The 12756-nt window shown below is 39.3% G+C and overlaps 1 protein-coding gene across 1 annotated transcript in view; it reads right to left on the bottom strand.

The window, feature by feature from the left end:
• Positions 1 to 2048, bottom strand: part of MLXIPL (MLX interacting protein like) — a 51141-nt gene extending 49093 nt beyond the window's left edge. The window contains exon 1 of the mRNA XM_039346241.1: positions 1653 to 2048. Coding sequence (XP_039202175.1) covers positions 1653 to 1948 — 296 coding nt within the window. The 5' untranslated portion in view covers positions 1949 to 2048. The remainder of the gene's footprint in view (positions 1 to 1652) is intronic.
• Positions 2049 to 12756: the final 10708 nt, after the last annotated feature.

Here is a 12756-nt window from a genome sequence, read left to right as displayed (position 1 = left end):
TTCCATCAATAGCAAGACTTTATCTTTTTTCCTTCTTCCCTAGGATTGAAAGGAAAGGCTACGTCAGTGATGGCGAACCTTTTAGAGACCAAGTGCCCAAACTGCAACCCAAAACCCACTTATGCATCATCGGGTGTCGGGTGGGTGTGGCCCATTGGCTAGGTGTGGCCAAATGGGGGTATGGCCTATTGGGTGGGCGTGGCTGTGGTGGTAACGGCAGACTGGGTGGGACTAAAAAGTTCAATCAATCAATTCCAATTTTGCAAGATCTTTTTTTTCCCGCGAGAAGTTGAAATTGACTGATTGATTGAACCTTTTTTTTTTTGCACATGGCGGCGGAGGCCTAAAGCGAAAAGGTTTTATAAAACCCAGCTGAAGGCCTAGGACTGAGGCGACACACCTGTGCATGCGTGCCATAGATTCGCCACCACTGGGCTACGTGTTTCACACTCAAACCAGACTCGCTATCACTTCACACAACATACTTAATCAACACCAAACCAAATAGTTTAATTTATTGTGGTATCCCAACCAACTTTATCTTCCTTAATAAACAGTAATATTTGACCAATCATATCTAGGGTTGGAAGATAAGCAGTTGGCACATGGAAAGAGACTTCTAAGAAGCACAGGATATAGGCTAGGGCTAAGCAGGAAGTTAAAAAAAATATATCCCAGAAGGTGACAATAGCAGACCTCCCCTTTTATTTTACCAATTTCATGTGGATTTTAATTTTTGAATTTATTACAGTATATTTAAATGTTAATGTGAACTCTGCAGTGCAGATGATGATGATGGTTAAACCATGGCTTAATATAATGGATAAAACTAGCAAGAGAATTAATTAAAAAGCAGCAAGGAAAATATCCCCTTCTTATATGAGCCATCACAATATCCTGTGGCATAGAGTTCCAAAGTAAATTACACTCTGAGCAAAGCAGTTAGTTGGTCAGATGCAGCTGGCAGACCAGCACAGGAGAAAATGCATTTATCTGGATTCTGGAGCAAATAAGGAGGCTTTGGATGCTCCACGGACTGTACCAATGCTTCCCCAACCTGGGAGGGGCTTCATTGGCATACAGGTTACTAAAATTCTGGGGAAAGTGGTGATAATCTGGAGTGAAGTTTTCCCTGAAGTTCATTAAATGTTGTACCCTGACAGATTCACAATCTGCATTTTTGCAAGATTGCAATTCTGCAATCACAGGATGAATTTCAGAACTCATCATTACTAACAGCTTAATGTTTCTGCTAGTTTGGAGACTGCAATTCAAGGAATCACAAAAAAAAAAAACCTGGACTTCAGCTCAGAAAGAAAAAGACAATGAAAACCAGAGTGGGTTAACAGAAAAATCCACAAGGTTCATATTTTTGTCTCCACTATGAGATGCCAGATTTATCTCTGACTCTCTCAACTATGAAAACCTCAATTCTGAGATTAATCCAATCCTGTCTCTCCTACATCAAATCCTTTGTGTTGCCTTTTCCAGATTGTTCCCCTCTTAGATAAAAAGGCCCCTGCACTTTAACAGAACCTCCAGGATTCCTGAGAAAAGACACCCCGTGGCCAGACTGCAGACTTGTCATCTCTCAAAACCACCTGTCAAAAGAATTGAACATGGTTGGAGGCAGGCAGTTGTCCCAGACTCACCTGTAAGCCAGGCTCATGCACTCAAACAGGCGGGTGAGAGTGGGATCAATGCTTGGAGGATCAGGGACTTCTGGCTCCACCTGTTGATGGCGCCGACGGGGCACCAAGTCCCTGTGTGGACATGACACCATGAAGTGACCACTGTGGATCACTTGGGAGCAGGCAGGATAAGCAGAACCAGGTTTGGTGCTGTTGAAGACTGGGTTGTCAGAATCTGAATCAAAATCCGAGTCAGGCCTTGACTCCATCTGCAGTTCTATATAAGGCCCAGATCGTCCAGGATGAATGACAGCCATGGTGAAGGAAATGGTACTTGCTGGAGAGCTCTGTCCAGCCCAGCTGTCAAAGCTAACACCAGGATCTTTCTTGCAGGGGCAGCCAGTTCCACATAGGTAACCTCACCTGGCACTCACTAGGGCTCTGACTCCAATAGCTGTCTTTATAGATCAACCTGATGTGGTTCTGCCTCCTAAATGGGTGGACACAAAGAGTTGCTGGGCAAAATTAACACTTTGTTTGCCAGTACAAGGTGCATTCAGATAGCCAGAGGCAATGTAAAACAGCTCCAGATAAGCTGGCTAACTTTTGATCTGGCGCTTATGCCTTTAATAGTAATCTAATCTTCCATCATTAGTGAGGCCATAACGTTGACTTCTCTGCTGTGAAAAGAAGATTCGCTTACTGATTTCTGCAGGTAAAATGGCTGTTAAAAGCCAAAGGACTCAACATGTTTTTCTCCAGTCAGTTGGCAATTTAATCTAAGTTGGACTGGCAATTATGCTTGTCTCATATTGTTGATTATGATAGAAACACCCCTAAACTGACTTATAGACATATGCGCATAATCCCACCACCATGCAGAGCTGCCAATGAGCTGGCAAAACAGACTTTGTTTGCATTGGCTAAGAACTGCTGGGAGCATGTGCAGGAAAAGGGAGTTGTATGCTGTGTTTACCCAGTACTAATGTATCCCCCCCCAGCATTCCCAGCGAGCAAACACAGATTAAGAGACAAAATTAAGTAAAATCATAGCAACCTATGTGCAGCACAGTATGAATCAACATTAAAAGCTATGCTCCTGGACCCTAGGAAAATGGCAACAACACAAAAGCAGCAGGGTTCTTTCCAGCCTTTGCCAAGATGGGGGAAGGCCATATGGTGTGCAGGATACTCGCATGTGAAATGTGGAGCATAATCATAGACTGACACATGGTCAGGGTCATTTTGGCTATGTTCGCACAACATGCTTAACGTGATGGCTGACTTAACCTATTTTCTTTGTTTGCACAACATAGTAGACCATAAATTAAATCAGCTGGACTTGCACAATATGGCAAGCAACAAAAAATTAACCCAGAGTAATACTAACCAAAGTAGCATATTGTGTGAATAAAACTGCTGAGTTTATAATCAGATAAAGCAATTTATGAATAGATGTGGAAGACACAGTGATCCATCTCAATACAGGCAGTCCTTGATTGACAATCACAGTTGGGATGTGAATATATGTCACTAAGTAAGATGATCATGAACTGAGTCGTGCCTGATTTTATGACCTTTTTTGCCATACTCATTAGGTGAATCGCCCTGGTCATTAAGTGAATCTGTCTTTTCCCATTGTCTTTGCTTCTCAGAAACAAGCAAGGAAAATCACATATAGTGATCATGTGACCCTGGAACACTTTGTAAAGACATGACAGTTGCCAAGCATCCACATTTTTATCACATGACCACAGTGGCTTTGCAATAGCCAAAAGTGCAAGCACTGGTTATAAGTCACTTTTTTCAACAGCATCATAACTTTGAACAGTTGCTAAACAAGTTATTGTAAGACAAGGACTGGTTTTTCAAGGGCACATAAATTGAAAATTTACTAGCACTAGGCCAGGGGTAGGCAAACTTGGCTCTTTTATGACTCGTGGACTTCAACTCCACTACGCACATGCACTATGCACATGCCTATGTTGTCTGGGAACTCTAAATAGCTGTACAGTAAGACACTGAAGTGGGGATGGGGGTCATAAAGCAAGGGTTAGGATTCTAGGAAACAAATGGAAAATCAAAACCTAATGTATAAATGCACAGTCTACATCTGCCTTTAAAGTTTTTTTGCTTATTGGCCTGTTCAAGTGACTGAATTTGGCATGATTGTGCCCTAAATTGAGCAACCACTTGTCAGTGAGGCTGTTTTGGAAAAAAGGCATTGTCCGCAACAGTGGAAACAAATCTCAGATTTTATTTTGAACAATTGACAACTCAACCACTTGGGACAGCAGAAGATCTGAAGTAGTCCAACTGGCACCGTCAAAGCCTGCGTAGGAGAAGGAACCACTTTCCTAAAAGACTGGATTGCAAAGTAGTTCTTAATCCCTAAAGGTTTTCCTCCTCTAATTTTTGCTCCACAGCAAGCAGAAATTAAAGGGTTTCAGTTGTTCCCCAACATGGAAATGTCTTGACAAATGGGAGACCAACTGAAGCTCTATATAGAGCTTTCAAGGTAATAGCCAGCATTTTGAACTGGGCATGGAAGCATACTGGTAACCAATGCAGTGACTTCAGAATTGATGTTATTTTTCCTGGCACGATACTCCTATCAATAGTCTAGCCACCACATTTTGCACCAACTGTAGCTTCTGGGTCATCTCCAAAGGCAGCTCTACAAACAATGCATTATAGTAACCTAACCAGATGGTGATCGAAGCATGAGTTAGAGTCAGAGTATCTTGGTCCATGTTAAAACCTGAAGTTGAAGGAAAGTCCCCCCCCCCCGGGCCACAGCGCTTACTATTTTAACAGGAGCTGAGAGTCAAGAAGGACCTCTTTCATGGGGAGCCTGACCCCTTCCAGAGTAAGTGTTGGGACTAGTGTTATTGGATTGCTCAGCCGTGTATCGACAAAGGGCAAGTCCATTTAGATAGGATTTGATACAAGTTCGTTTCATCCCATCCACATTCCCATAGCCTCCAGGTACTGGTTCAGGACTTCTGTGGGATCTCCAGTCCAGCCCAGAAGACATATCAGTAGATGTGATTAACATATTGCTGATACCTCACTCCAAATGGACAGATGACTTCCCCCAGCAGTTTCATTAAATAATATGGGGGAGACCATTGAGCTATGGGACCCCCCCACTAGAGATCCTAGGAGATCAAGCATTGTTCCTGATTACCAGCAACTGGAACCACTCACTCAGATAAGAGCAGAACCACCACAAAATGATATCCCCAACTCCCAACCCTTGTAGATGAGCTAGAAAGATACCAGAGTCTTTCATATCAAATACTACTGAAAAGATTACAGAACCAAGAGGATGACCCTCAAAGCATCCACTGCCATTTTAGCCACATGCCCAAACCTGAATCCTGGTTGCAGAGGATCCAGATAATTCATACTCATGACTTACTGAAGTGATATCTATCAAACCAAACCTACATCTATCTCCAATAGTGGTCCAATTAGTATTTTAGGTCTCCTATTGCCAAGCTACAAACTAATAGCCCACATTTAGGATTGCTCCTCTCCACTAACATCACTGACCTCACAGAGAATGCCCCACAACCAGCGATGCCCCTTAGTCTTCATGACAGATACACAATCTCGCCAAGCATATCCTTTTTTTTCAACAGATTAGCCGAATTACCTTTTCAAGCCCTTAAAACATCTTCATCTCCTGGCCACACATTCCATACTAAACTGATGGTCAATTGAGCAACAACTACAACAAAAACATGAATTCTTTTTGCTTGTTCTGAATCTGCTGTTGTTTCTCTTAAGAAATAGGGGGGAGGGGGTATAGAGGGAAACAGATGGCAAGCAGAGGCACAAAGCAGTGAGGAGAGGAGGGAACCACCCTCCAGAGCAGCTGTGGGGGCGTGATTTCCAATGAAGCTCCTTTGTCAGGAAGGTACAATGGTCTGTCACCTTGGCGAGGGCGAACGCCAGAGAGGCCTTCCCTATCAGGGCAGACACGAGGCTCCAGAGTTATCATTACACACTATGTTGCTATGGCACCCTGTGGAAACGCCCCCCCCCATGAGGCTGTAGGGTGCGTCAGCAGGATGCAAGAGGGCTGCCTTAGTGAAGACCAGGCATAAAAATACATCCATGCCCCTTCTGTGTCTCTCAAGAGGGATCTGCAGGGGATTCGGGTGGCACAATGATAGATAAGAAATACAGAGGCATAGAAAATACACAAGGATCACGGACTGCAAGAAACCATAATGTTCTTTTCTGGTGTGTGGCAGGAAATCAGGAGTTTGCAAGTAAGGATACATGGCAGGAGTGACAACCAGTGGTCAATGACCTCACAGACCTTGGCATTCACTGACTCTCTTTTTTCAGCCTCAACAGTTTGTGCAACAAAATCTGTACAGAACATCGACTTACTGCTGTTAAAAAAGTGAAATAGCATTCAACATGTTTGGCACATATATTTTCATCACTACACCAAAGCTTCAGGACATTCACAGGGTCTCCCTTTTCTCTGGTTACATTGCTTTGTTATTGCCCCCTGCAGCAGTCCTAAGTGGCCATGGAAAAAAGTGTTCTTAAAATGCCTAAAGAGTGTCTTCATGCAATGTGTGAGTCCAGTCAGTCATGAAGTGACTTCTTGCTTGGCACAATGGCTCAACTACTGAGCCTGCTTTAGATTCTGTTAATATTATACATAATATTGTATGCATATTAAGATTTAGATAAGGCTCACTAGTAGCATAGATCTATATCAGGGGTTCCCAACCAGGAGTGCAAGATGATATTCCAGGGGGTGTGAAAACTTGGGTTTTCAAAATTATAGTGTATATGCATAATTCATTGCCATTATTTCAAACTTTGTAAGGGGTGCGAGAATATATCAGAAGCATTCTAGGACTGTGTGGTATAGAAATGGTTGGGAGCCGCTGATCTATATACTATTAAAATCCTGTAACTATTAACTAGATGAGGTACCTCAAATGAGCTAACTTGCAGAATGCAATCAAAATCTGAAAACCCATGACTCTTGTAAAATTAAAATTTGGCAAACTTTATAAATTTTATGACATAAACATTATCAAAGAAGTTTATGACATAATGCAAAATGTCATAAAACATTTCCTATGTTGATATTTTGTGCTGTGCAGTTCAACATGGATTATTTTTAAGGCAGATACATCTCTGAACGTACCTTAACTTTTCTACTAAATGCAGCATATTAGAAACTCTGTCACTGTTGAAGGCATTGAGGAATCTGGTAAAGAGATATCTGTGGATTGATGACCTATCAGGTCACAGGTTGTCTAGTAATTAATATAGATGATTATCATTCTCCTGTTTCCCATCTGTGTCTCTGCCTCCTCCTTTTGCTGTGCTGAAAGGTTGGCCTTAAGCAATTTGAATCAGAACTTTTCCCTTGGTAGAGCACCATCCATATAGACAGCATTATGCAAATGAAGAACTACAACAATAGTTTTTATTCCTTAAATATTTATACCATTTATGCTAGGGGTCTTCAAACTTGGCCATTTTATGACTTGTGGACTTCAACTCAGCGTCCCTGGCTAAGGAATTCTGGGAGTTGAAGTCCACAAGTCATAAAAGGGCCAAGTTTGAAAACCCCTGATTTATGCCTTACTTTCATTTAAGCCTTCAAGTGCTTTGGAGAATAGCTTGACTCCCTCTTCTTTGTGGCAATCCCCTGAGATATTGGAATACGGCTATCATGTCACCTCTAGTCCATTCAATTCAAATCCTTCAAAATAGACATTCAATATTCAGGGAGAAGAGCAGGAGATCAAACACAGCTTCTTGTCAGAAAGCAGAGGAAGAACCCTGCCTATGGAATGTGCAAAAGAATGAAATATTGTATGTAGGAAGACAGTCAGCTAAACCATTGAGATCCAGAAAGTATAAAGTGCAGTTCATCCTTTTTTAAAAGCAGCTGTGTCCTTTTTCAGACTTCAGTGCAAATATGAAAAAAGGAGGACAAATAGGGAATAAAATGGTAAAAAATGGCTCTATTCACACAAAATGCTTAACTGGGTCAATTAAAAACCTAGCAGCTATACTTGCATAACATGCTAAGACTTATTAGTTTAATTTTATGCACAGGATATTGAGAATTCCTTTGTTTAAGGTGTGCAACAATAAAAGAAGATAATTATGTTAACCTATTAAAACAAAACTAGACTTGGAAAAATGGAAAAATCTACAACTATCAATATTGGGAAGAATAGCAATGGTGAAAATGAACATTTTACCATAACTACTTTTTTATTTCAAACAATACCTATAAAAATAGAGAATTTTTTTTTGATGAGTTAAATGTATTGATTGTGAAATTTATCTGGCAATTTATCAACTCAGATGGCACGCCTTCCTATGGTATGGGAAAAATAAAATCCGTAAATATTTTCAAAACCACTATGTAAAAAACGCTTTGCTTCTAACATGGGAAAAGATAAAAAAAAAAAATTATATGAAAATACCAGAATGGATCTCGACAATGGAAGTGTTTGTGCACCAAAATTTAATCAACTATGAGAAACGTGTGACTTATAGAGACATTTTGAATACTGAAGGGAAATTACAAACTAAATAAGAATTGGAAGAACAGGGTATTGAGCTATCATGGTGGCCACACTTGCAAATGCAAATGAGATACAAGAAAGATGCCAAAACATATAGTTTTTAGAAAGACCAGACATGTTTGACCAGATACTATTATCATCAGATGAAAAATTAATTAAGAAACTCTATAACTTTTTGTTAAACTTAAGGATAGAAGATGAACAAGTCAAAGAAACAATGATAACATGGGCAAAAAACTTTGGGTACAATGTAGAACTAGAAAAATGGCAAAACTTATGGGAAAGAAATTATAAAATAACAAGGGCAGCTACTTATAAAGAAAATTTATATAAAATGTTTCATAGATGGAATTTACCACCTGCAAGATTAGCAAAAATGTTTAAAAACATGTCTAGCAACTGTTGGAAATGTAGGCAACAGCTACGCACATACTATCACCTTTGGTGGACATGCCCTAAAGCAAAAAAATTCTGGTCAAAAATACATATATGGTTAGAGAAAATGTTAAGAAAACATGTCGATTTTAAGCCGGAGCTATTTCTTTTAGGTATAACCACAGAAAACTATGATATAACAGCAGCGAGAATTACATTTGCACAGTATTGGAAAAATGAAGAAACATCAATGGAAGAAGACATAATTAGGAAAGTTTTGGACTGTGCAGAAATGGATAGTCTTACATTGAAAATGAAAGGGAACGAAGATACAGAATACTTTCAAACATGGGATAATTTTTACAGAGTAGAGAGTAGGAATGGTAGTTGTATTATTATTAATGTCAAATATGTGGACCCAGACAACACATTGTTTACTAAGCACTAAAGATTTGTAGTGATAAAAAAAATAATAAAATATTTTTTAAAAAAGAGAATTCATTAATTTGTGTTTCAATGTATTGTATAAAACCAGAAATGTGGTTTCATTCAATAACAGGTTAAACATTTTATGTGGAACAGAAACCTTAATCAGATAAAAGGCAGCTAGAAGTCAAAGATAATGAAGGAATAGAGCCTTTGAATTTAGCACTGGGGAAGCCAACAGTACTTTTAATGAGGACAGTTTCAGAGTGGAAACCAGCTCAAGAAAGAACACAGGAGATCAGGACAGCAAAAAAATTGTAGAAGTGGAAAAAAGCAGCAGCCTTCTGCAATTTAAAGGCAAATTAGGGCAGCTGCTGAGAGAAAAATGATTCAAAGGATGGCTTTTTGAAAATAGCAGGTGGACCCAGTTAGTAAGGTAGAGGAGAGCAAGACAAAACATGACAATTGAAAAATGGTTAAGATCTGGTTGTGCCAGCAAGCCTGGAGATCCCAGGGACAGGGTAATTTGTGAGGTGACTCTATTAATATCGCTTTGTCTGTTATTTTTGTTTTTTGTATAGTTTTAAATAGTGATATTTATTACTCCTAGCTTTATTGTATGCTGTCCAGAGTAGCTTTTGGTGAGATGGTCTGTTATATAAATTAGATAAATAAATTTTATTTTGTTAAATTTATTTGCCGCCTGTCTCATCATGGGGCTATTCTAGGAGGAGTGGAATGGATGGAAAGGGGTGGAATTATGTAAGGCAGCAAATTCAGCAAGAAAAATGGAAAAGAAAGCCTGAAAATGGGGAAGAAAGTGGGAAAATTAAGAGGGAGGGAAAATAGTTGGTTTTGATTTTAAAAATGGAAGCAAGAAACAAAGGCTCAAATAAGTTGAAAAGATGATTTTATCATCAATCAATGTGTTTAATCAATTTATATGGACGAACTCACAATCAAAACTCTGGGCCTTCAACTTATTATTTATACGGATATAGCATCAATATATCCACAAGGATGGGTACACCATCCCTATTACAATCCTGCGGACTATATCCTGCCTGAAATGAATCCAGATAATCTGTTTCTTCTAGGATGTTCTGCAGCTGCAAACCAACTATCTAAATAGGGAAGGGTGGAAACTGGATAAAGATTGTCATGAACAATTGCATCCAGTGATGGTTTTTTGAAGAGGAGGTAGAGCAGCACCTCTTTAAAAGTTGACAGAACCACCTGTGCTCCAGTCAAAGTGGTAGAAAATATATTTAAATTGCAGAGGGTTTAATTCCTTAGGACTTGGGTTTATACAAACATTATGTCATGGACAATAATGGTAAAAAGAAAAAAAAAATAAAGCTACAGAGAAGGATGGAAAGTTCCTCCACATAGATGCTGTGAAGAAATAAGAAATCAAGATTGAAAGTCACCATAAAAGAAAAATGTCATAAGGATAAACAACTGACAACATTTTCAGAAAGCATCATGCATGGATTCTACTAAGCTACCTGCTAGATTTTCAATGCCCAGAAGTCAGGAAGAAGCTCATGAAAGCGCAAACATTTTAATAAAATGTGTTAGTCTGAAAAGGTGCCTCCAAATGCCTATTTTTAGATACAACTAACATCATGTCCTCCGACAATGTCTACAATGTCCAGAAGGTGGCAGAATACCCAGGCAACATCCTTCAGACAGGTTATATTTTCTCTTGAGCTTTGGCAACTCACCTGAAAGAAACATACTATACAACATGAAGAGCCGTATGCTCAGTGGCCAGTTTTAAATTCTGTTTGACAAGCAGATCTCAACTGGGGCTACTGCTTCTATTTACCAGTGCTTCCCAATTTTGGGGGAATTTTTTTTTCCTTCATAACTGCTTATGAAAAATTCCTTTTTACCACATCAGAAAGTCCTTACAGTATTTAAATGTCCCTGGATAGGGAGTTCATGTGTCATTACCCAAAGAAAAAACACTTTAATCCAATTTGGGATAATTTACCCAGATTTGGGAAGCACTGATTTCCACTGCATTATGATTCTCCTGTCATTTCTGTATGCAAAATTGATGCCCAATGAGGATAAAAAGAGGCCAGGCTATATCAATCAGTTAATAATCCTACTCATATAATGACCCAATGTCAGCTATTAAGCCAGAAACCATAATTCTGTACTTATGCAAACAAATTTTCATGTTGAGGAATATTACCTTTTAATTTTTGCTAGTAATAGGCAGAACAACCAATTTCTCATGTCAGAAATCATGGCTCTTTGAACAGGAGGCCTTTCAGTATAGGCAGAGCGTATTTCAGTTGAGAACAATAAATGCCTTTGCTTTAATGGGTAATAATGGAGAATTACTGCTTTATACCAGTATGTAATGATAAAATCTTCTGTATGTTGTTATGTATCACATTTGGTGTTTATTACAGGCTGAATTCACATTATACACTAAATCAGACTGAGAAGTTTGAGCTTTAATGTGTTGTTAGAACCTGTTGATTATCTTAGTACAGTAATGGCGAACCTTTTAGAGACTGAGTGCCCAAACTGCAACCCAAAACCCACTTATGCATCGTCGAGTGCCGGGTGGGTGTGGCCAATTGGATGGGTGTGGCCCATTGGGTGGGCATGGCTGTGGTGGTAACGGCAGACTGGGTGGGACTAAAAAGTTCAATCAATCAATTCCAACTTTGCAAGATCTTTTTTTTTCCCCGCAAGAAGTTGAAATTGACTGATTGAACCTCTTTTTTTTGCACACGACGGCAGAGGCCTAAAACGAAAAGGTTTTATAAAACCCAGCTAAAGGCCTAGGATGGGGCGACGGCGCGTGTGCCCACAGAGAGGGCTCTGAGTGCTGCCTCTGGCACCCGTGCCATAGGTTCACCACCACTGTCTTAGCATGTTGTGTTAACAAGGCTACCACACTAAGTGATAAAATGGTTTATTAGTTTGGATAGAAAATGTTCCCTATGTTTTTTTAAAATTGGGTGCAGCAAATACAATCACCGTGTAATTATTCTCACATATTTTCTTTATAACTCTGTACAACCTAAGATTAAACTCAATCATATACAGTGATAAATGGTACTTTTGTGTAATGTAATTTGAACTATTTATGTACGTTCAGCAAAATCTAAAAATGCATCAGTAGCTTTCATCTAACACTCTCAAGCAAAACCATGTTTAGAACTTGCTTAAGAAGCAGTTCACAAAAGCTTTTGATAGCAATGTATAGTTGGAATAGCAGACTATGCAACCCCAGCCCAGTGATGAATAAATCATAACTTTATATCAGTCTGTTGGAATTTTCTCAGTGAATCATACTCAAACCATGGCTTAACATGTGTGAACATAGTCATGCACTCCATCATATTTTCAGAACTTTAAAAATGGATCATAATATCATGTAAGAATCCCATAAATAAACAAGGCATAGCAAGAGGAAGGCAGTAACTTCATTCCACCTACAATCTATTGGATTTTGATGGAGGGCTCCTTGGAAATCTAAGATCTGGTATTTTTTGTGTTTCTTGTTGCATTAATAACTCCTGTTTTCCCAGAAGCTAAAAGCGACGTACCTAACACATTCTTTTTAGCTTTGTCCTCTCAATATCCTGAGGAGATAGTTTGTTCATTAACTCTCACCCTCATCTGATCAGCAACAGTAATTTATACAACATCATCTTAGTCAAATTATAATCCCATTTTGGGTTCCCATAAAACATTGAACCACAAAG

This window comes from Crotalus tigris, unplaced genomic scaffold (genome assembly GCF_016545835.1).
Source record: "Crotalus tigris isolate CLP2741 ecotype Arizona unplaced genomic scaffold, ASM1654583v1 scf7180000017987.690289119674:8195010, whole genome shotgun sequence".
Taxonomy (NCBI): Eukaryota; Metazoa; Chordata; class Lepidosauria; order Squamata; family Viperidae; genus Crotalus; species Crotalus tigris.
The sequence above is the reverse complement of the archived record's forward strand: the minus strand, read 5'-3'. Positions and strand labels throughout refer to the sequence as shown.